We start from the raw sequence: 27113 nt of genomic DNA on the forward strand, positions 1-27113 counted from the left end.
AAATATAACAACTCATATTAATAGACAACAATATATAGTTAAAACGTACATCAATAAGTTCCGCAATGAAATCGAAAATAAGATATCTTCATTAGAAGACGAAATAGATTTTCTTAAACACATTTACCAAATTAACAACGACATAAGTTAACTCAAAATTCATATCGATGACATCGCAGGAGTTATATTTACTAGTAAACTAGACATAATACCAACAGACTTACTCGACGAACAAGAAATTGAAATAATAGATGACTTTGAAAAATATACTAACACAACAGTTGCCGTTTCCTTTGAAAAAGACCAAATTATTATCATCCTCTCCATTCCCCAATTTTCCAAATCATCCTTTGAACAAATAATCCTCGAACCAATGCCTAACAACATAAATAAATCAATATTTGTTAGAGAAAATGAAATTTTAATAGACAATAAGCAAAACGCATATTATAAAACTGGAAATTAATAACATACAATACTTTCAACCGACATCCTCAACTAAGGGTTACCAATGTCATTGCAGTCAGGACAAAAAGCAGAAAGGAACAAATACAAAAAATGTCCAACATTTTCAGCTGAAGGCCTCAACGGAAACTTACCATATATGACAATAAAATCCAAACTAGGAAGTCTAAAATTCCTAATTGATACGGGACCAACACATTCCATAACTAATCCTGGAATCCGCAACCCTAAGTGGAAGGTACCTTGTAATGTCACAAATATTAAGACCCTCCAACACACTATTAAAATTTGAGAAAAAGTAGCCATCCCAGCTTTTAAAGAATTAGGAACAAATGTGTACACAAAAATAGAATTCCTCGTTTGTCAATTCCATAACCAATATAATGGAATGATTGGCAATAATATATTAAGACAAATGAAATCAATAGTAAATCTGAAAGACAACTTTTTAGAAACTGGAGAAATTAAAATACCTTTTCAATATACCAATGACGGTGTTGAATATTATTTCAAAAAAAACGGGTCTGCATCAAGTTTCGTTAACTGTTGAACAGAAAAACAGAATTGTATATAACCCCCAAACCATATATGACGATAAGAATATCGAAATAATGGAAGGCGTATATGAAGCAGAAAATTATAAAATTAATGCTTTCGTTAAGCTTAATGGAAATTTGCCACAACGAATTATTCAAGAAAGCCAGAACACAAAAGAGATAACTTCTGAATAATAATATGGACAAACTAATATTAGAACAAGTTCCTTTGGGGCATTTAAATGAAGAAGAAATAGAAAACTTGTACGGATTATAAAAAAATATCAAGATATATTTTACTCAGAAGAAAGTGGCCTTACATTTACAAGCGCCATTAAACATGAAATAAGGACCATGAATAACATCCCCATTGCAACAAAAACAAACCGATACCCGTAAGTGCATAAAACTGAAGTAAAGAAACAAATTGAAGATACCAGTCACTCACCTTACTCAGCGCCGCTTTGCATAGTCCCGAAAAAGATGGATGCCAGTGGTAAACCTAAATGGAGATTACAGAAAACTCAACGAAGTAATCATAGATGACAAGTACCCAATACCAAATATTGATGAAATTTTGGAGAAACTTGGACGCTGTCAATATTTTACCACACTTGATTTGGCGGAAGGATTCCACCAAATCGAAATACATGAAAAGGATATTCCAAAAACAGCATTCAGCGTGGAGGGCGGATACTACGAATTTTTACGTATGACATTTGTACTGAAAACAGCTCCAGCCACCTTCAAACGACTAATGAATGAAGTTTTAGGCGAATTTATTAATACAATTTGTTTAGTCTATATGGATGACATCATCATATTTTCAACGTCTCTTCAAGAGCATATATAATCCATAACAAACGTTTTCCAGAAACTCAAGGAAGTTAATCCAACTAGATAAAAGCGAATTTATGAAGAGGGAAACGAAATTTCTCGGGCATGTAGTATCAGAGAATGGTATTTTCCATAAAGGAACCTAACTCTAAGTTAGTTAGATGGAGACTACGCTTACAAGAATATGATTACGAAAAAGGTATTATGAACGGAAATGCAGATGCATTATCCAGAATAGAAATTAATTTCAATGAAGATGGAAGTGCACCTAGCACTATTCCTGAAACAATTAATCCTCTTAATTTTTACAGGAGACAAATTATAATTCATAAAACACAGTCAGAATCACTGAAGATAAGAAACGAACAGATTTTTAATAATAACAGGAAGACAATTTATGCCAAAACTTTTGACGAAAATACTCTAATCACTGTATAAAAACCCATTTTAACCCAGACAAAACCAACGCAATTTTTATTAATGATGAATTAGTTTTTAACGAAATGGAAAAAGCGTTTGACAAATACTTTGGGGAGAACCAAAATTTTAAAATCATACGTTGTAAATTTCTTCTAAGGATATTATAGATGAAAATGAGCTGACGGAAATAATAGAAAAAGAACATTTAAACAATAACCATAGAGGAATTAATGAAAATTTCGCAGAACTAAAAACTGAGATCTATCACCCACAACTAAAGTTACGTATAAAACAATTCATTAACAATTGTGACGTTTGAAACAAATAAAAATAAGAAAGAAACATTCAACAACAATATTAAGTTACTGAAACACCTAATAAACCCGGAGAAATAATTCACGCGGACGTCTTCTATAGCTTAGATAAAACACTATTTTTTAAATTTTTAGACAAATTCGCAAAACATGCCCAAGCTATTAGGATACAAAATATGCAGTTGAACTAGGATTTAAAGAAATATCCTTTCGTGAGTTTTTAAGGGAGCAAGAAATTGAAATTCACTATGCCTCAAATAATAACCATACCCCAAATGCAGACATCGAAAGACTCCTCAATACCATCAACGAACATATCCGAATTTTAAGACATGACCCCAACCGAGAAACAGAAAGCGTTGAAGAAAAAATGTATAGAATCATAATGTATTTCAATAATACGATTCATTCGACAACTAATAAAAAACCAATATATTTTAAAAATGGAAAAATAAGCAAAGATGAATATCCGATGATTAAAGGAAAAATAATGAAAACTATAGAAAGGATCATAAATAAACTAAATGAAACCCGTGAGAATGTAGACATCCAAACAGGTCCAGTCTATTTAAATGATAAACGTGGTGGGAAAAATCATTTAATTTTAAATGGACTCCGACCATGTAGTAACAGATAGGAATCTGAAATACTATAATTCGCATATGAAAAGAAAATTTCAAAACATTAACTAGCAACAGGCTTCAACATAATATAATTACTACATTATATTTTTAGATGAAAGTACACATAAATCTTTTGCTACTCACTTCAATTGTGAATATTATCAATTGCTATTAGTTATAATACAAGACTTATCAATGAACGAAGGATACATCCCAATTAAAGACGGCAACATAAGGATCGATTCGATAATTACCGAAGAATATATCATACTATTAATGTAACAGATTACTACAATACCATAGAGATTAGAATAGAGAATGACATTAATTCACTACATGACTCAATATTTGAGTTAACGCCGTTACTTGACACAACAATAAATAATTTTAATCTTTTGAAAATTAAATCAGGGAATTTATCACCAAATTTTAGAATTAATCGAGGTTTAATTGATGGTTTGGGCAAAGCGTTGAAATTTTATAACAGGAAATATGGACAGCGATGACGAACTGGAAATCAGATCCTATCTTACAAATTTAACGACAATTTCTAATGCTAACACAAACGATTGGGAAACATTACACGCATAAGTAAAATTCTTTCTACTCAGATTCAAAATATAACAACTCATATTAATAGACAACAATATATAGTTAAAACGTACATCAATAAGTTCCGCAATGAAATCGAAAATAAGATATCTTCATTAGAAGACGAAATAGATTTTCTTAAACACATTTACCAAATTAACAACGACATAAGTTAACTCAAAATTCATATCGATGACATCGCAGGAGTTATATTTACTAGTAAACTAGACATAATACCAACAGACTTACTCGACGAACAAGAAATTGAAATAATAGATGACTTTGAAAAATATACTAACACAACAGTTGCCGTTTCCTTTGAAAAAGACCAAATTATTATCATCCTCTCCATTCCCCAATTTTCCAAATCATCCTTTGAACAAATAATCCTCGAACCAATGCCTAACAACATAAATAAATCAATATTTGTTAGAGAAAATAAAATTTTAATAGACAATAAGCAAAACGCATATTATAAAACTGGAAATTAATAACATACAATACTTTCAACCGACATCCTCAACTAAGGGTTACCAATGTCATTGCAGTCAGGACAAAAAGCAGAAAGGAACAAATACAAAAAATGTCCAACATTTTCAGCTGAAGGCCTCAACGGAAACTTACCATATATGACAATAAAATCCAAACTAGGAAGTCTAAAATTCCTAATTGATACGGGACCAACACATTCCATAACTAATCCTGGAATCCGCAACCCTAAGTGGAAGGTACCTTGTAATGTCACAAATATTAAGACCCTCCAACACACTATTAAAATTTGAGAAAAAGTAGCCATCCCAGCTTTTGAAGAATTTGGAACAAATGTGTACACAAAAATAGAATTCCTCGTTTGTCAATTCCATAACCAATATAATGGAATGATTGGCAATAATACATTAAGACAAATGAAATCAATAGTAAATCTGAAAGACAACTTTTTAGAAGCTGGAGAAATTAAAATACCTTTTCAATATACCAATGACGGTGTTGAATATTATTTCAAAAAAAACGGGTCTGCATCAAGTTTCGTTAACTGTTGAACAGAAAAACAGAATTGTATATAACCCCCAAACCATATATGACGATAAGAATATCGAAATAATGGAAGGCGTATATGAAGCAGAAAATTATAAAATTAATGCTTTCGTTAAGCTTAATGGAAATTTGCCACAACGAATTATTCAAGAAAGCCAGAACACAAAAGAGATAACTTCTGAATAATAATATGGACAAACTAATATTAGAACAAGTTCCTTTGGGGCATTTAAATGAAGAAGAAATAGAAAACTTGTACGGATTATAAAAAAATATCAAGATATATTTTACTCAGAAGAAAGTGACCTTACATTTACAAGCGCCATTAAACATGAAATAAGGACCATGAATAACATCCCCATTGCAACAAAAACAAACCGATACCCGTAAGTGCATAAAACTGAAGTAAAGAAACAAATTGAAGATACCAGTCACTCACCTTACTCAGCGCCGCTTTGCATAGTCCCGAAAAAGATGGATGCCAGTGGTAAACCTAAATGGAGATTACAGAAAACTCAACGAAGTAATCATAGATGACAAGTACCCAATACCAAATATTGATGAAATTTTGGAGAAACTTGGACGCTGTCAATATTTTACCACACTTGATTTGGCGGAAGGATTCCACCAAATCGAAATACATGAAAAGGATATTCCAAAAACAGCATTCAGCGTGGAGGGCGGATACTACGAATTTTTACGTATGACATTTGTACTGAAAACAGCTCCAGCCACCTTCAAACGACTAATGAATGAAGTTTTAGGCGAATTTATTAATACAATTTGTTTAGTCTATATGGATGACATCATCATATTTTCAACGTCTCTTCAAGAGCATATAGAATCCATAACAAACGTTTTCCAGAAACTCAAGGAAGTTAATCCAACTAGATAAAAGCGAATTTATGAAGAGGGAAACGAAATTTCTCGGGCATGTGGTATCAGAGAATGGTATTTTCCATAAAGGAACCTAACTCTAAGTTAGTTAGATGGAGACTACGCTTACAAGAATATGATTACGAAAAAGGTATTATGGACGGAAATGCAGATGCATTATCCAGAATAGAAATTAATTTCAATGAAGATTAATTAATCCTCTTAATTTTTACAGGAGACAAATTATAATTCATAAAACACAGTCAGAATCACTGAAGATAAGAAACGAACAGATTTTTAATAATAACAGGAAGACAATTTATGCCAAAACTTTTGACGAAAATACTCTAATCACTGTATAAAAACCCATTTTAACCCAGACAAAACCAACGCAATTTTTATTAATGATGAATTAGTTTTTAACGAAATGGAAAAAGCGTTTGACAAATACTTTGGGGAGAACCAAAATTTTAAAATCATACGTTGTAAATTTCTTCTAAGGATATTATAGATGAAAATGAGCTGACGGAAATAATAGAAAAAGAACATTTAAACAATAACCATAGAGGAATTAATGAAAATTTCGCAGAACTAAAAACTGAGATCTATCACTCACAACTAAAGTTACGTATAAAACAATTCATTAACAATTGTGACGTTTGAAACAAATAAAAATAAGAAAGAAACCCCATTCAACAACAATATTAAGTTACTGAAACACCTAATAAACCCGGAGAAATAATTCACGCGGACGTCTTCTATAGCTTAGATAAAACACTATTTTTTAAATTTTTAGACAAATTCGCAAAACATGCCCAAGCTATTAGGATACAAAATATGCAGTTGAACTAGGATTTAAAGAAATATCCTTTCGTGAGTTTTTAAGGGAGCAAGAAATTGAAATTCACTATGCCTCAAATAATAACCATACCCCAAATGCAGACATCGAAAGACTCCTCAATACCATCAACGAACATATCCGAATTTTAAGACATGACCCCAACCGAGAAACAGAAAGCGTTGAAGAAAAAATGTATAGAATCATAATGTATTTCAATAATACGATTCATTCGACAACTAATAAAAAACCAATATATTTTAAAAATGGAAAAATAAGCAAAGATGAATATCCGATGATTAAAGGAAAAATAATGAAAACTATAGAAAGGATCATAAATAAACTAAATGAAACCCGTGAGAATGTAGACATCCAAACAGGTCCAGTCTATTTAAATGATAAACGTGGTGGGAAAAATCATTTAAACTTTCGAAAAGTAATTGTGACCGAACTGGACTCCGACCATGTAGTAACAGATAGGAATCTGAAATACTATAATTCGCATATGAAAAGAAAATTTCAAAACATTAACTAGCAACAGGCTTCAACATAATATAATTACTACATTATATTTTTAGATGAAAGTACACATAAATCTTTTGCTACTCACTTCAATTGTGAATATTATCAATTGTTATTAGTTATAATACAAGACTTATCAATGAACGAAGGATACATCCCAATTAAAGACGGCAACATAAGGATCGATTCGATCATTACCGAAGAATATATCATACTATTAATGTAACAGATTACTACAGTACCATAGAGATTAGAATAGAGAATGACATTAATTCACTACATGACTCAATATTTGAGTTAACGCCGTTACTTGACACAACAATAAATAATTTTAATCTTTTGAAAATTAAATCAGGGAATTTATCACCAAATTTTAGAATTAATCGAGGTTTAATTGATGGTTTGGGCAAAGCGTTGAAATTTTATAACAGGAAATATGGACAGCGATGACGAACAGGAAATCAGATCCTATCTTACAAATTTAACGACAATTTCTAATGCTAACACAAACGATAGGGAAACATTACACGCATAAGTAAAATTCTTTCTACTCAGATTCAAAATATAACAACTCATATTAATAGACAACAATATATAGTTAAAACGTACATCAATAAGTTCCGCAATGAAATCGAAAATAAGATATCTTCATTAGAAGATGAAATAGATTTTCTTAAACACATTTACCAAATTAACAACGACATAAGTTAACTCAAAATTCATATCGATGACATCGCAGGAGTTATATTTACTAGTAAACTAGACATAATACCAACAGACTTACTCGACGAACAAGAAATTGAAATAATAGATGACTTTGAAAAATATACTAACACAACAGTTGCCGTTTCCTTTGAAAAAGACCAAATTATTATCATCCTCTCCATTCCCCAATTTTCCAAATCATCCTGTGAACAAATAATCCTCGAACCAATGCCTAACAACATAAATAAATCAATATTTGTTAGAGAAAATAAAATTTTAATAGACGATAAGCAAAACGCATATTATAAAACTGGTTCTTAGGCATTTTAAAAAATAAGACAGCAATTGAAAGAAGGAATAATTATACCAAAAAATGTCTTTAGTAATTTCACTAGTACTAGTTATTCGGAAAGAAGATATACTAATGTATGTAAAAACTTCGTAATTAAATTTGAAAATTGTTTAATCAATGTTGGAAATTTAACCTTTAAAAATGAAATAATAATAGTTAAAGAAAAAATAATAAAAACTTCTCTGTTAAAAGAAATAAAACAAAATAGAACATATAATGAAATAAATCTAGAAGACTTATATATAAAACAAATAAAATATGAAGATAATTTTACCAAAACCTTAGAAATAAATATAATATTTAATATAGCTATAAATAGCTCTACAATATCAATATTAATTATATTGCTAATTATTATTCCTATATTTTGTAAAAGAAGGGCAACCATTCTCCAAATTTCGTCGGAGCTTCAATCTAACGGATGGGGAGTTACGATATCACCCCATCGCGTCCTAATTTAAATGATTACCTTTCTTAAATAACGCGTGTATTTCCTGTTCTTCATCCACTCGTTTCTTTATTATTATTATTTTTTTTTTTGTAATTTTTTGTTATGTGCTTACTTGTTCCGAAATATAATTCAGCACACTTATGCTGTTGACCCCAGAAATTGCAACTTTAGCAATTTACCTTGCAAGCTAAAATGTTGGAAAATATAATTTGATTTAACACGCGTATGCAAGTTATCAATATTTTTGAAATACAATAATAAACGTGCAAAAGAACAGGAACACCTAATAAGCACTTTGAATTAATAAGTAAGAATAGAACTCAAATAAAGTGGTAGCAGAAGCTACAAGAAAAGAAAGAAAGTCTTTTGTTTTTTATCGACTGTTCAAAGTCTTAACTGCGGAAACAACAGGGATTGATACATTTGTAATTGAGAGGTGTTCAATAATGTTACAAGAATTGTCTTCTGGGTACAATATTTATGTCCTAATGTAAGGTCTTTGCACTGGAAACTGCTAAAGAGTTAATAAATAGATATCAATTGTACTATCTTCCACCCATAATACATACAATTTTAATACATGCCCCCGACATTATAAAATATGCCATGGTATCGTTGGAATATTATCGGAGGCGACCGTGGAGTCTAGAAACAAAGATACAAAAAAGGTTTTAGACTAAATCATACCCGAAAAATTCTCGTGTTTCAATAAATACAGATCTTGTTAACTGAGCTCTGCATCTTTAATAACGGGATAGCGAACTTTACCAAACAATATAAAATTTATATTATTAAAACCAGTTTTTGGTTTACTTGAATAACACTGAAATTTAAAAATATATACATTAATAACTTTGATTTAATTTTATATTGAATTGTTATATTATATTTTTTACAAAAAATGTGAAAATAATAAAATATAGAATTGATTTGTATTAAAAGTACTTCTTTTGTCGGAGGTACCTTCACAGGGGGGACAAGACGTCAAGCAGCATGCGGTTCTTGATCTTCAGCCCATTTCCATTCCCAACCTCTGCACAAGACATTCTGACACAATATTAATCTGTGAGCTGAAATGCAGAATTGGCTTAAACTAATAGCTTCTTCCATACCACATTTTTTGCACTTTGGTAAGGCCTGTTCGTTTATTATTTTCCCAAAAATGTTAGTAAACCTTTGCCACTTCGAATAATCCCCTTGTATTTAAAGATTGTAATATTTGGCAGATTAACTTGAGTTGTCAAGTTCACGCATGATCTCTGCTGAGATGATGTACAATCGACTTTTTCCTTTAATGTTAACGTCTTTTCAATTAAGAGACATGGTGATCGTACCCCACCAACGTGAAGTCATCAAAATTGTCGGACATGTTGAAGTGGATGTCTTCCACGTTTGACCACAATTTCTCAATTATAGCCACTGTCTGATAGGAGCAGGTTGACCTGAACTGCCCCTTGTTAAAGTGGCTTAGAGCCCTTTGATGTCTCACTAATGCAGCCACACTGCTGGTTGCAGTCTGGCTGGATTGCTTTTGTAACCCCTCCCTTGTTTCGGGAATCGGGTTGTGAGACATTTGCTCTTTGCCCCTTTTGATGTCTGCCTCGATGTTGTCGATTGCAGCTCTGTACTTTTCTCCAATGACTTGGTATTCGTTACAGATGATATGGGGATGTGACTCTGCTCCAGGATCCGCTCGAATTTTGTTTTCATTGCGATCGATATCCGCCCAGAGTGCTTCCATCTCCTTCAAATTTCTGCTGTTGAACTCCACCGTTCTTCTTTCCAATGGAGCTTTTCGTACATTTGCTATAGCCTTTCTTAACTCGGCAATTGCTGAGAATATTTATTGTTGCTTGCTATTTATACATTATGGATTTCATTAAAACTAGCATTAAATTTAAAATAAGCAATAATAAACCCATGCAATATGAAACCAATTGAGGTTGTTTCTTTATAATTATATAGGTTATATAGGTCTGTTATTTGCTGACGTAAAAAAAAAACAAAACAAAACTTTTTATGAAAATATTTTTGACAATTATCTCATTTGTGTATTTATTCAGCTAAAATACAAATCGACATCTAACAAAAAATCATTAACAGCATGTGTTTTTTAGACACAGGGACCGCCACCGCCATATCCAAACACTCCAATAAAACGCTTAAGAGACAGTGATGGTTCTCAAATTCGTCTAGGACCACAACCACATAAAACACCTTTATCTAATGAACAGTTGCAAGTGTTAAAGTATCTGCAGCAAAAAGAAGAACACTTAAATGAGCAAGAAAAAATAATGCTTAAACAGTTGAATAATCAACAGAAATCAGCAGAAAAGCTTCAATTGCTCCCACAGCGAGGGAATTCCAGTAGTATGCTCTCGATTGAACATTCACAGTTTCCAGATATAAGTTCACAAGGTTTTAATAATGATTCACAACAATTGAAGTGTGAAGATTATGTTTCTCCATTTCCTAACCAAGCCGATCTGGGTAAGTAGATAGATAAGTTAGATTGAGAGAATGTCTTAATAAAAATTTTGAATAATCAAAGGTGTCAGCGATCAAGAATTGCAAGATATTTTATCTCAAAAAGATTTGCCTACTTCTTTTACCGATGATATATTGAGAACTTTCGACGAAGATACTATTGAAATAAAGGAAGAGATTGATATAAATATAAATCAGTCCCTAGAAAAGTCTTTAAAGTTTGATAAAGTACAATTTCTAACCGAAAATGATATTTTAAATGACGAAATTAACAAAGTTTGTGACTTTGAAAATGATAACAAAAATAAAAGCGGATTTCACATAGAAATGGACTCCCAACAAATAACTATGGCAGTAAAAAGCTTGTCTTTAGACGAACCGCCTCCGCCATGTTCCATATTAAGTAATAACTCTATACCCCCATGTCCACCGGATTGTCCTCCGCAACGATTAACAAGGGAGCAGCTACTACCACCGACTCCATCAGTTCATTTAGAGAATAAAAAACATGCATTTAGTCCTCAATTGCAAGAATTCTGTCTGAAACATCCGATTGCCGTGGTTCGTGGACTTGCGGGAGCATTGAAATTGGACCTTGGTCTTTTCTCGACAAAAACACTAGTTGAAGCGAATCCTGATCATAGCGTAGAGGTTAGAACACAGGTCCACCAACCTCCTGACGAAAATTGGGATTCTACTCAGGCAAAGCGCGTTTGGGCCTGCATTTCCCACAGATCGCATACAACTATAGCTAAATATGCACAGTACCAAGCATCAAGTTTTCAGGAGAGCCTAAAAGTGAGTATAGATTACCAACTCTTTCAAATACTATCATATACTGCATGTATTTTAGGAGGAACGTGATAAAAATGGATCGCAAGGGCTTGCTATGTCAGATTCGGACTCGAAAGATTCTTTGAGCAGTGCGTCCATAAGCGGAAAAAAGAAAAAAAACAAGAGCGGAAACAAAATGTTAAGGTGAGCTATGTCAAACCGTAAAAGTAAAACAATAAGAAAATATTTCGGAAAATCCTATCAAAAATTTATTGTATTTAAATTAAGAAACAACTTTATACGTTTTTTCCGCGGTTTCTGCAATGGGAGTCAATGAAACGGATTTGCTTCGCAAATTGTACATGAATAAAGACACACTAAAACTCAAGTATTTTATTTGTTAACGCTCACAGCAATCTTATCTGATGGTTACGATGTAACATGTTAGAATGGAGATCGCTGTATAAGTACTTCTTTATTATCTGTTAACGCTCACAGCAATCTTATCTTGTGGTTACAATGTAACATGTTAGAATAGAGATCGCTGTATGAGTGATTTCTTCAAATTTATTCCTTCTTAGCTTCCATGTTTGAGAAGCAAAATTGTCGTCTAGAACGCAGATATTTAACAACGTAATAGCTAAAGCTGGAAATACATAAAGAGCATATTTGGCTGGCTTAAGTCACCGGCTTGCTTCTTCGTAGATGAACAAAGGAGTTTTAGGTTGACTTAATTCGATTTTGGGCCTAGGCTCCTTTGTTCATTTCCGAAGAAGCCAGCCGATGACTTAAGCCAGCCAAATATGCTCTTTATGTATTTCCAGCTTTAGTTGTCTATAGTAGTACTAAATTAAATGAAATTCAAGGTTGCATTATTTATGATTATCATTATAACTAAGGGTATCTTTACATTAGATATTGTAACGGATTGATAGTGGATGATGAAGACGTCCCGACGTAGCATCAACATGACTTCTGTTTTGGTCTTCCTCTTCGCCGTAATATTCTTACGGGATGAACTTGTTTATTGGCTTCGCCAACAACCTGAGTAAGGGCGATGCTTGATAAGTCCCCAATGGCAATGTAGGATCATCTTCGTGGGCTATAACATAAAAGGTCGTACCCTTTCGCTCGATGATTGTATATGGACCATCACGTTTCGGAACAAATTTTGAAGTTAATCCATTGTCACTACTGCTCAAAATATATGTTGTAACGAAAACTTTGCCGCCGACATCTAGCATTGGTTGAGGTCTTCTATGTACGTTGCTATTTCGTTTGTTGTTGTCTTGTTGGCGGTGCACATTTTTCTTAACATCCTTGAGGACGTTGGGCAACGAGAGGAGGTGTGGTGTAATTTCCGGAATGAAATTTTCCCACTGGATGATGGATTTCAAATCACGTTGCACATCATCGATGGTCCCAAGCTGTCGACCAATTGTTAGATACTCTGTACTTTGACAAAACGTAGTTTATTGCAAAACGTATACTTTTTATCTTCTCGTCCCAGGACTGATGATCATTTCCAACCAAAATTGGTAACTGAGCTTTAAGGTCCCTGTTCTTTCTTTCAACTGGATTAGATTCGGGATGGCAAACTGAAGTTAATGTATGTTGTATGTTACAACAGTAAACAACCTGTGGTATAACGGCGGAAATGAATTGAATTCCATTGTCGCTAATTACCTTCCTCGGAATCCCATATCTTAGACACACTTCATCAATTATCATTTTGCACAATTTTCAGCTGTTGCAACTTCTAACAGGAACAGCTCTACCCATCTGCTGGCGACGTCCTCGTTGATGAAAATCCACTGGAAACCTTGGCAGTAATGGGAAATGGTCCAAACCAATCAATGGCAATTACCTCAAATCGCTGGTTACTAGAAACCGTCTGAAGAAATCCGGCTTCACATTTGTTACTTTGTATATTTGACATTCAACGCATTCCTTCACATATTTGGCAACATCACGTCTTATTCTCGGCCAGTAATATCGGGATGTAATTTTTTGGGTAGTGCGTTGTATTCCATAGTGACCGGCAGTGTCACTTCTATTATAAAATTTTAGTATTTCCATTCTTTAATCCTTTGGTATCACTAATAGCAGTATAGTACTTGGACCAATAGGCTTCATCTTCTTCATGTTTGCCAGACATTCGATGATATTGTTCAGTTCAGGATCATTGAGCTGACTATCTTTATTTTCTGTGGAGTTTTTCCTGGGTATTTCAATGGAGAAGACACTGTTCCTTTTCTTTGCGATCTTGATAAGGAGGTCAAGATAAAACGTCCGCAATGACATTAGTTTTTCCTGGCTTGCACTCGATTTCAATATTGAACGGTTGTAGAAGATGTGCCCGGCGGGCCAGACGTCATGTATTGACATTAGCCACTGCAGAAGTTGATGATCGGTGATTAGTTTAACTTGGGATCCCCCAACATAACCTGGGACCTTCTGCACGGCCCATACAATTGCGAATGCCCCTCTCTCGATGGTTGAATATTTGCTTCTGCTACGCTCAGCAACTTGCTGCATATTCGATGGGATGCTCTTCCGTGCCCTTCCCCTGGGGCAGAACTGCACCGAGTGCATAACCACATGCATCGGTTTTCAATATAAACAATTCGTCGTTCACAGCTTGCTTGAGAATTGGAACAGATATCTGTAAGTTTTTAAGTTGATCAAAGGTTTTCTGCTCTTCTGATGTTCATTTCCAATCTGCATTTTCTTTGTAAGTGAAGATAGCGGTTTTGAGATTACTGCAAATGATGGTATAAAGCGACGATACCACGAACAGGCTTGTAAGAAAGACATGAGTTTCTTGAAGTTAATTTGTTCTCTTTTTTGTCCTATCGCTGCTACTGTGCTAGGATTTGTCATTATGCCTTTGTGTGTTAACACACGACCGAAATATTTAACTTCGCCACATGCAAAGCACCTATGACACCTATGTTCAACATCCGCTCGATATCCGTCTTAAGAAAATTCTTCCTAGATGGAGACAATCTATATGGAGGATTAGCAATTGAATCCGTGTCTTTTGTATGAATTCGATGAACTGCAAATGGTGTGGTGGATGTTGGCTCAGAGAAAATGTCTTCATTGCTGATCAGAATGTTGTCGAGTTCTTGCTTTTGTTGTTCGTCGAGCGAGTCTCCAAAATTTTCTTTCAGCATTTGAATTTCAAAATTGAAAAGGGGTAAGAATATGCTATCAAGATAAGCATCACCATTATTTCGACTTGCCTTTACAGGAGGACCAAAAGGTCTAGATTCGTTGCTGGGAGTTGACTGATTTGAAGGAATAGCTCCGCGAAAGATGTCTTTAGTAGAGTGAGGAGAATATTCGTTGCAGATTTACATAGCATGTGATGTTCCATAAATTTCATGCGTGGGTGTCTGAATGTTTTTCTTTCAGTACAATTCAATGAAAATTGACATTCCCCTGATTGCTTTAGTTGTTGGAGAATCATGGTGAGCTTTGACATTTACGAAAACATTTGAATTTCCAAAGGATTTGTAAACGAATATTTCTTCCTTGGTTCCTCTTCATAGTACTGTAGCGTCTTGAAAATACTTTATTATTTACTTTATAAATTTAATTTTTATTTCATCAAGTTGGCTTTGATTTTCCAATTTTCTATTTTCATCAAGTTAGCATTGATTTAAAAATTTTTTTTCTGACAACAAAAACAATTTTCATTTCTAAACAGCAACCTTTTTATAAAACTTTATTTACCAACAAATTGGTATCCCCAGACAAAGAATACCAATACGATAATCTAAAGACTCAAATTGGTCACATTCAACATAAGAAATGTTAATGGCTACAGACGCAAGAAATGCTACATCATCAATGGAAGTTTCGCAAATAGCGGTGAAAGTTCCACCATTTTGGCGTTCCGATTCGATACTGTGGTTGGTTGGCGTTACACAGGATTCAATAAAATTCCACACGATTGTCACGTCAATTGAAAGCAATATTGGAAAAGGTATCAGACATAGTAGTTAATCCTCCGGCTGAAAATATGTACAATAAGCGGATTCACGGATTTAGAGGTGAAGCGTCTGAAGAAACTATTGGCGAACATCGAGTTTGGAGACAAAAGCCCTTCAGAATTGCTATCAGAAATACGATCGTTATCTCAAGGTAAGGATTCCAACGAAAAAGGGTTTCCCCTATGCAATTTTTAGACTTCGGAGAACTTCGGAAAACTAAATGGAACACCGGTTTTGGTGACGGATGAGTGTGCCCAAGAAGTATGTCGCCTGTTTGTTCGAGACATCAAATCGAAAACCAGGTATTTAGTGGATACCGGAGCAGATTTAACGGTGTATCCTGTGTCAAAATTAATGAGCAAAAAACTTCCCAGTCAACTTGTTTTGTATGCCGCAAACCAAACAACTATCAGAACATATAGCATAAAAACTCTCAATAGGTTTGGGATTGAACCGATTATTTACATGGAACTTCGTAGTTGCTGATGTTCAAAAGCCAATCATCGGATCAGATTTTTTGGATAAATGTGGTCTACTTATTGATATAAAAAATAATAGCCTTATTGACCCCAACACCAATCGGAGATGCAATGGTTCAATTGCAAGTGTGTGTACTCGATTCTACGATTAAATGTATTTCAGACTCATCGAAATACACGTCACTGCTTCGGGAATTCATCGATTTGATAAAAATGTGTTTCAAGTCTGTAGCAAAACATGCAGTTCAGAATTATATCAAAACAACCGAAGGTCCACCCATTTGTTGTAAACCCGCACGCCTTCCACACGAAAAACTACAAATTGTAAAAAAGAATTCGGGGAAATGATTGATCTTGGTACATACCGTCCTTCAAATAGCAGTTGGGCTAGTCCAATGGAGAGTGTCGTCCATATGATGATTACCGAGGTTTAAATGCTCGCACAGTTCCTGACCGTTCCGCAGTTCCACACATTTATGATTTTGGTGCATTGCTTGATGGTAATAATATTTTTAGCAATATTGATTTGGTTAAAGCTTATCATCACATTACAGTGGCCGAAGAAGATATAAAGAAGACAGCAATATCAACGCCCATCGGAAACTTTGAATTTCCCTTTGATTGTGCAACGCTGCACAGACATTCCAGCGTTTTGTGCACGAGGTGTGTAGAGATTTAGAATGCGTTTATTTTATATAGGTGACATTCTCGTTGCATCAACAAGTTCTGAAGAACATCGAAAACTTGAAGATTATTTCAAAATATGGTCTCACTGTCAACGTCGAGAAAAGTGTTTATGGAGCAGCTGAATTAGAATTTACCAGGGATGGTTTAAAGCCACTTCCAAGTAGAGATAAGGTAATAGAAGAATATAAGTTGTCCAGCACTGTCGGGGATCTTCGTCGTTTTCTGGGTATGATCAACTTCTACAGACGATTTCTACCAGACGCTGCAAAATCAAAAAGAATTTTACACAATATTTACAACGAAAATGAGAAAAACTGGAATAGAGTAATAATTTTATCTGAGGAACGAAAACAAGCGTTTGAAAACCTAAACAAGAATTGGCAAAGATTATTGTCCTATCCGTATGAAAATGCTGAAACATCAATTTGTGTCGATGCTTCTGATTATGCCATGGTGGTGTCCGCTTGGATTTTATTCTAAGAAATTGTCACCTACACAAGCTAAGTACAGTGCATACGATCGGGAGTTGCTGCAATATATTCCACTTTAAAGCATTTTCAATATTTCTTGGAAGGTCGTCAGTCTGGCATTTTTTACTGATCATAGACCTATAATATTCGCTTTTGAGCGGCGTCCAGAAAAGGCATCTCCAAGGCAACTTCGTAATTTGGATTATATTGACCACTTTACAACAGATATAAGACATATTAGCGGCAAGAATAATATTGTGGTCGATACAATGTCTCGGGTGCAATCAATAAAAATGCCTCTATGCACAGACTTCAAAGAGCTAGCAAAGGATCAAAAATCCGATGATAATTTACAATACATTTTAAGTGACAAAAAATTTCTCGACTACAGATTAAGCTTATGAAAAAAAGGATTTGAAATTTACTACGATGTATCAGGATGTACCATAAGACCATACATAACACTATCGTTTCGAAAATTAGTTTTTGATTCTCTGCATGGATTATCACATCCAGGAGTCAAAGGTAGATCACTTAATTCGATCACTTTACATTTGGAAGTTATTGAAGAAGGATATGAGCGAATGGGCTAGAAGCTGTACTGAGTGCCAACGATCAAAAGTTCACAGACATACAAAAAATAAACATGCTGAATTCAAACCACCGACTCAGCGTTTCAAACACATATAGATATTGTTGGACCATTAACACCATGTCAAGGTTATCGGTATCTCTTAACTTGAATTGATAGATACACAAAATGGGCAGAAGCAATTCCTCTTACAGACATTTAACCTAAAACAGTAGCCTCAGCCCTTGTTGGTATACGGATTTCAAGATTTGGTGTGCCAACGGAAATAGTTACGGATTAAGGTAAGCAGTTTGAGAGCAGATTATTCAGACAACTTGCAAAATTATGCTGTTCAAGGGTGAAACATACAACTCCCTACCATCCCCAAGCAAATGGATTAGTTGAACGATGGCACCGAATTATAAAATCATCCTACAATCCTAATCCTACTTGGCTTAAGAACGCGAATTATCACCATAACTGATGTATCCGCTGCTGAAATGGCTTATGGAAGCAGTTTATCATTACCTGGACAGCTTATAATTGATACGCAACCGCCACTAGGCGATTCCGATTGCATAAAATTATTCCGGAACAAAATGAGTACCTTAAAACCAGTAATAACGAAATGTCATACAAATAACAAAATTTACGTCAGCGATCAACTAAATACATGTCAATATGTTTTTCTGAGATGTGATGCAGTAAAAAACTATTGTTACCACTGTTCACAGGACTATACAAAGTTGTTTCAAGAAATAATACAATTTTCAAGATTCTTGTAGGTGAAATAAAGATAGTTGTTTCTATTGACAGGCTGAAACCGTGTATCATATCTGATGAATTGGAGAGTCAAGAACCAAAGAAAACGAAATCACAAAGAAAGTTCGTTTCGCTGAATGACAATGCTGGAGAGAAAGAGTACTGTAGCGGCTTGAAAATACTTTATTATTTGCTTTATACATTAAATTTTTATTTCATCAAGTTAGCTTTGAATTTGGAATTTTCTATTTTCATCAAGTTAGCCTTGATTTTCAATTTTTTTTTTTTTTTGAAAAAAAAACTAAAAAAAAAACTTTTTTGAAAAAAAAACTAATTGAAAATCAAGGCTAACTTGATGAAAATAGAAAATTCCAAATTCAAAGCTAACTTGATGAAATAAAAATTTAATGTATAAAGCAAATAATAAAGTATTTTCAAGCCGCTACAGTACTCTTTCTCTCCAGCATTGTCATTCAGCGAAACGAACTTTCTTTGTGATTTCGTTTTCTTTGGTTCTTGACTCTCCAATTCATCAGATACGATACACGGTTTCAGCCTGTCAATAGAAACAACTATCTTTATTTCACCTACAAGAATCTTGAAAATTGTATTATTTCTTGAAACAACTTTGTATAGTCCTGTGAACAGTGGTAACAATAGTTTTTTACTGCATCACATCTCAGAAAAACATATTGACATGTATTTAGTTGATCGCTGACGTAAATTTTGTTATTTGTATGACATTTCGTTATTACTGGTTTTAAGGTACTCATTTTGTTCCGGAATAATTTTATGCAATCGGAATCGCCTAGTGGCGGTTGCGTATCAATTATAAGCTGTCCAGGTAATGATAAACTGCTTCCATAAGCCATTTCAGCAGTGGATACATCAGTTATGGTGATAATTCGCGTTCTTAAGCCAAGTAGGATTAGGATTGTAGGATGATTTTATAATTCGGTGCCATCGTTCAACTAATCCATTTGCTTGGGGATGGTAGGGAGTTGTATGTTTCACCCTTGAACAGCATAATTTTGCAAGTTGTCTGAATAATCTGCTCTCAAACTGCTTACCTTAATCCGTAACTATTTCCGTTGGCACACCAAATCTTGAAATCCGTATACCAACAAGGGCTGAGGCTACTGTTTTAGGTTAAATGTCTGTAAGAGGAATTGCTTCTGCCCATTTTGTGTATCTATCAATTCAAGTTAAGAGATACCGATAACCTTGACATGGTGTTAATGGTCCAACAATATCTATATGTGTTTGAAACGCTGAGTCGGTGGTTTGAATTCAGCATGTTTATTTTTTGTATGTCTGTGAACTTTTGATCGTTGGCACTCAGTACAGCTTCTAGCCCATTCGCTCATATCCTTCTTCAATAACTTCCAAATGTAAAGTGATCGAATTAAGTGATCTACCTTTGACTCCTGGATGTGATAATCCATGCAGAGAATCAAAAACTAATTTTCGAAACGATAGTGTTATGTATGGTCTTATGGTACATCCTGATACATCGTAGTAAATTTCAAATCCTTTTTTTCATAAGCTTAATCTGTAGTCGAGAAATTTTTTGTCACTTAAAATGTATTGTAAATTATCATCGGATTTTTGATCCTTTGCTAGCTCTTTGAAGTCTGTGCATAGAGGCATTTTTATTGATTGCACCCGAGACATTGTATCGACCACAATATTATTCTTGCCTTGATTTTCAATTTTTTTTTTTTTTTTTTTTTTGAAAAAAAAACTAATTTCCATTTCTAATTTGTTTTCCGAAAAATAAACAGCAACCTTTTTTTTTAAATTTATTGGTTAGATTTTGTAAAACCTAAACCCAACAGTACCAATAACGTTGTGCCACATGAAATCGGTTCCAATTAGAGTGCAGTTTTTAGTAGCGTTAGGGAGACATTGCAGTCGGATTTTCTTCTTTCCACTGCCAATCGTTGTATCACAGATGGTCGATTCCACTACCCAAGTTCTTGACGAACCATCGCACAGTGGTCGAGGTCGTATGGGAACAGCGGCCAAAAATACTTTCAGTGCAGATATCAATATGAATCTTTGGTTATGGTACATTGAGGGGATAAAAATAAAAAATGTGACAAAATGGATATGGTCGAGTCATGTTTTAGCATGGTCCCCTTACAACGTACCTCCCGAATAAGGGATATTTGCCCAATTTCGTCACATTTCTACACTAGATTGTTCTGTTATTTGACATTTTACGTTCTAAATAGCTAAAAAATAGTCTTACTGAATATTATTTGGAACGGCCCGGCTTCAGGTAGAGTCCCCCTGTAAAGGTACCTCCAAAAATAGAAGTATTTTTATACAAACCAATTCCAAATTTGATTATATTTTTGTAAACAAAATAAACAATTCAATATAAAATTAAATCAAAGTTACTAATGGATATATATAAATTTCAGTGTTATTCAAGTAAATCAAATGCAGATTTTAATAATATATATATTTTATTGCTTGGTAACGTTCGCTGTCCCGTTATAAAAGGGTCAGAGATCAGAAGAAGACGGTTAATAAGATCTGTGTTTGTATGATTTAGTCGCAACTTTTTTATATAATTTTGCCAGACTTCGCGGCCTCCCTATAATTCTCCAATCGATACAATGACATATTTTATAATGTCGGGAGCATGTATTAAAATTCTATGAACTGTGGGTGTAAGATAGTGTCATGGATATCTATTTGTTAACTCTTTAGCAGTTTCCAGTGTAAAGTCCTTAAATTTTTCGACATTAATATGGCATCCTTGTAACAATATTGAACACCTCTCAATTACATCTTTATCAATCCAAACAACAAAAACATATTCTATGTCATTAGCACCATAGAATTGACAAAATTGCAGCGAAGTCACTTCAGTATATTGGGCATAACATACAAATCTGACAAAATCTGAAAGTTAAATTAGCACTTCAAGAATTTTAGGACCATTACTAATGGCGCGAGAAAAGTCACATTGGAGGATTCAGGGGGGAAAAGAATTCAAACTTTAACTGAAATTCAATTTTTTTTTTCAAAATTAACCTTAAAGGCAGCACTCAGAACACTCACATCATCTATATTATACCCAACTACTAAACACACACACTTTGCTTTTCAATAATTATACCAAGATTTGTTAATTTGGAATGTATTTAATTTTGTAATACAGATCTATTTTTACTCCACTTTTTCACTGATCCCACTGAAAAAAAGCAACTAACTACATTTTCTCTTTTTTGATGCTATTCTAGAAGTGGGCCGTTAGAATGAAGCCAAGATTATTATGTTTTCTAAAGAGCTTAACCTCTTAAGAGTTCATGTGTACACATTTGATAATAAATATCTGATTTTCATTTTTTGAATTTTGGCCAATGGCAGCGACCACTGTGCATCGGCCAGACTTACTTCAGCATTTATTGGTTGAAACTGGTATCCATTTTCTTTTAAAATGTTCGCAAGGTTCAAGCTAGCAACGCTTATCTTTGCTCCTGTATCGAAAACTGCTTCAACAAGTAACCCAAATATTTCTACATGAGTTGTTGGTAGAGTTCGGTCAATCATTTCCGTAGCAATAGTATTAAAAGAATTAGGTTGAGGACTTTTCCTGTTGTTTCCATAGCCCGTTATTGTTGGTGTTCTTCATTGCTGTGTGCTACTCGTATTATGAGTTTGCTCCACCAAAGTTCCTACACAAAGTTCCTTTAAATAATCATCTTTGGAAAAAACCTAGTGAACCCTACAACATACCAGACGTGCTGTTTTAAGTTTCTATTAAAAATTATTTAAAAAAGTTAGAATCATAAGAAAAAGACCTCCAAATTGCATTATTTTGCATGGAGTTTGATGTCACGGAAGAGATCGCATCAACCTCCAAACAATTGCCGGCTTTTGCAAACTCCACTAGTATGCAAGAAAACAAGACAAAACAAAACGAACGCAAGAGACTGCGCCTAGAAAGTGCAGTATCATCAATAAATGTATCGGATCTGGCTGGGAAATTAACCAACAACAACCCGCAGGACCAAAACAAATTTGGCATTTTGGGGGCATTGGCAGACATTGACATTTCCACACCTGTCAGCAATCCGACCACAACCAAAATCAATGTTCCTCCAAAACCAAAAATCTCTTGGTGCCCACCGATTTTTACATACAATGTCAACATAAACTCTCTAGTAGAGTCATTACGTGCCGCATCCCCACAGTGCAATTTTAAAAATATAAATAAAAACAAAAGTAAATTGTACTTTGCAGATTCTAAAGTTCATGCCTCAATGATGGATCTTTTAAAGTCAAAAAATATTCAGTCATACTCTTTCACACCCAAGGATCAAAAGCAGACATCCCTGATAATCCGAAACCTCTTCTCTCTAACTGAACCAGAGGCAATTAAAAACGAACTAGATCAGTTAGTTCCTGAAACAGTGACCAGTGTCTCAAAATTTAGAACACCGACATCAATTAAAAACAACACTGATACGGGCCTTTTCTTAGTTTGCTATTTGCCAGGAAAGAAGAAGATATCCGCCAACTGCAATACCAATCCATAATCTGGGAGAAACCCAAAAAAAGGGATACCTTCGTCCAATGCCGAAGATGTCAAGGGCACGGACATAAAGCACGTAATTGCAATTGCTCTTACAGATGCGTTAAATGTAAAGACAAACATCTTCCTGGAGAATGTAAAAGATCCAAGACAGACACCTCGGAACCTTACTGTGTTAATTGCGAAAAAACAGGTCATCCCGCCAACTGGCGAGGATGTCCCTCCTATAAAAAATATGCCTCCGACAGGAAAAAAAAGATGGTAGTAGCATTAGAAAACAGAGCCCTAGCTCAAAACAATGTATCTAAAGCATTAAACACATCCAAATATTCACAGGAAAAAACTTTTTCAAACTTATTTAAAAGTGTCACATCTATTCCCTAAGATTCAACCAAAAAAACCACAAATAATTCAAGACTTCCTTAAGCTAGCAAATCTTTTTTGGAACCTGAAGAGCTCACCTTAGAGCAAGAAATTCAAATATTCCTAACAGAATATAAAAACTTGTCAAAAACCGAAGCAAAAAACAATTTTTAATGCTTCTTAATAACATCGATATAGCATTCATCCAGGAATGTCATCTCAGATCCAACATGCGTGTCAAAATAAGTGGATACACTTTTGTCTACGATAATTCTCCCACTGGAGTTGCAATTTTCATCAAGGACTCAATTCAATTCAAGAGAGTTTCCGTTCCGGCCACTGGCATTAATACGACACTTATAGAAATCTCATCTCATAATTCAACAAAAAAATTCCTTCTGGGATCGGTATATATCCCGTGCAGTTATCCTGTACAGCGCCTCGATCTTGATCTGAATACATTACTTCAGTTATCTAGCAACTTTGATGGTTTCATCTTTGGAGGGGACTTAAACTCCAAAAGTCCAACATGGGGCGACTCCTACGAAAACTCAAATGGAAGAGTCTTGTGGTCCTGGTTATCAGATAATACCATGGATGTCATCAGGATATGCGATACTAGCCCATCGTATCCAAGTGGTACCTCTTACCTGGATCATTTCCTACTCAGCAACCATTTAATCAACAGTAGAAATCCTAACTATACTATATCCACTAGACCCACTTTCTCGGATCATTTCCCCATTAAGTTATACCTAAAACTTGATCATTTAAACATCGATTTGACGCCTCCGCAATTCTTCATATCTTATAAAAACACTAATTGGCATAACTTTCGTCAGGACATAGACGTTATCTCACGTCAAATAATGCCTTCCATCAATAGGAACCTGACCAATGGCGAGATTGATACCACTCTAAACGGTTTTAAGAGTCATTTTTCCAATATCCATGAAATAAACTCCGAAAAATTTAAAATAGAGGATAGGAGCCTACCATACTCGGACAAAATCAAGAAAATCCTACAAATTAAACATCAATGGCAACGAAATCTCAAAAAAATCTTCCATCGTTCAGGCAACAGGACAAGCCCTGAGTACTCCGTTCTTTCTAATCAAATTCAGCTCTTGAAAATAATAATAAAGCAGCTAGTCAAAATAGAAACAGCCCAAATATTTAATGATAGATTACAAAAAATCAAACCTAGTCCGTCCGCCTTTAAAGAAATATACCGATTTACAGGAAGCAATAAATCATCTTTCTGCCGTCAGATCAACCATGCTAACACTATTACAAACAGTAACGAGATTGCAAATCATTTTAAGAATTTTTATTCCACCATATTTGAAGGCTCAACAACACTTCCTGCCTCAGATGAGCATAATTCTACGCTATTAACATGTATCAACTCAACACCAACTCATATATACTCATTCGATGAAAATTTAATTCTCTCCACAATTCAGACACATACCACTTTACTTCATCTGAAAATATAAAAAACATTATTTTCAACATCAATTCAAAAAAATCTAGCGACCCTGATGAAATCTCAAACTTTATAATCAAGAGATTTCCAGAATCCACAATTAATTTACTCACGTGCCTTTTCAATAATTGCATTAACAACGGATACTTTCCCAAGGAAAGTTGCCAAAATCATACCCATTAAGAAGAAAACAACAAATTGCAACGTTGATGACTTTCGCCCAATTTCCCTTTTGTCAAATATTGGTAAAATACTGGAAGTAGTGCTGAAAGAAAAATTAAACAATGAATTAACTATTGATCCAATATCAAACTACCAATTTGGCTTCAAATCTGGACATTACACTCAGCACGCACTTCTCAAGTTTCATAACGACGTAACAACAAACTTAAGGAGTCAATCATGCACAGTTGCAATATCATTGGATATACTAAAAGCGTTTGACTCAGTGTCTCACCTCGGTATTTTGTTCAAATTAATTCAACTTGGAGTAGATCCATTTATTATAAAAATGCTAAAGAGTTTCTTCAATTCTCGTAAATTTATGGTTCAGATCCAGAATACATCATCATCCTTGGGCCATGTAAATAGCGGCGTTCCTCAAGGTAGTATCTTGGCACCATACCTTTTTAACCTGTTTCTTCATGACTTTCCACACATGTATCAACAATCCAAAGCAATCCTGTATGCAGATGATTGCATAATCTACGCACATAATCCTTCGCCAGCCATTGCCTGAGTGTTGCTTCAGAACACCTACACATAATCAACAACTTTTATAAACAATGGGGTATTAAAATAAATGCCGCTAAATCGGTAGCCATATGCATACGTAATGCGTCGGGCAAATGCCCACGAAAAGTTGTACCAAAAAGCAAGCAATTAAAATTGTCTTTAGAAGGAGTAGAAATTCCTTTCAGCACATCCTTAAAGTACCTTGGTGTAACATTCAATCATCTCCTAAAATTCAACGACCATGCTCGTTCCATCATGCAAAAAGTTAAAGGTATATTAGCGAGTTTTTCAAACATCCTTAACAGCAATTATTTACCTCAAAACACCAAGCTGCTCCTATATAAGGTGGCAATTAGATCTATCCTAACATACGCATTTCCAATCTGGTTTCCTATTTCCCCAATAGTTGCCAACGAATTGGAAATATTATCAATCTCATCACAAAAAATTCTCCAATACTTACATATACAAAATCTCTAACGTTGTGCCATTTTGTAAGTACGCCCAACAACATCAAAGGAAGTTTGTAGAGAAATTGGCTACTCACGAAAACCATATTGTAAGCGAAATCCACGAAATCGAGAAAAATACATCCTGGTCATATTCGTCATATCTGTCTACAGTGGGTATTCTCAACGAACCTACTGAAAATGTCGCAGATGACTATACCTTACCACGCTTCTACATTAAATCAGTACCTGGAACCCACAGAGGTTAATCAGTAAAATTAGTTAATTATAATAATTCATTATTTGTTACAAAATATATACACTTTTACTTTTAAGCAGCCTATACTGTAGATCTCTCTTTATGAGAATTCGATTTATTAGCTGAGAACTTACTGTGATATTCAAAGAATAAGAAACTTTTATGTATAATTACACATTCTGTGTAAGGGCACTGACTGTCACTCCGTTTTGATGTCATATTTTGTTAACTAGTTTTAAGATTTTGTTAATTATTTATTTATTATACACAGTCATTAGCACTGTTAGTTACAGTTGAGGCCGGGAGCAAGCCTTATATACTTCATTCATTGTTTACATTTTGTGTAATGATTTCACAATTCGCATGTAGCATATTATACACTTTCATTGTACGTTAGAATAAGACAACAATAGTTCTAACAGTCTCAATTCATGTTAATTGTTCACTTTGTATTTAAATGTACCATCGAA

General features: G+C 34.3%; 1 protein-coding gene across 5 annotated transcripts in view; it reads left to right on the forward strand.

Annotated features, from left to right (window-relative positions):
• Positions 1–27113, forward strand: part of LOC101888100 (lysine-specific demethylase 6A) — a 333176-nt gene that overhangs the window by 251423 nt on the left and 54640 nt on the right. For all 5 annotated transcript variants that reach the window (XM_059128234.1, XM_059128235.1, XM_059128238.1 and 2 more), the window contains 3 exons: positions 10683–11055; positions 11117–11850; positions 11906–12030. In XM_059128234.1, the coding sequence (XP_058984217.1) occupies positions 10683–11055; positions 11117–11850; positions 11906–12030 (1232 nt within the window). The remainder of the gene's footprint in view (positions 1–10682; positions 11056–11116; positions 11851–11905; positions 12031–27113) is intronic.

The sequence above is a fragment of the Musca domestica genome, unplaced genomic scaffold (genome assembly GCF_030504385.1).
Source record: "Musca domestica strain aabys unplaced genomic scaffold, Musca_domestica.polishedcontigs.V.1.1 5, whole genome shotgun sequence".
Classification (NCBI taxonomy): Eukaryota; Metazoa; Arthropoda; class Insecta; order Diptera; family Muscidae; genus Musca; species Musca domestica.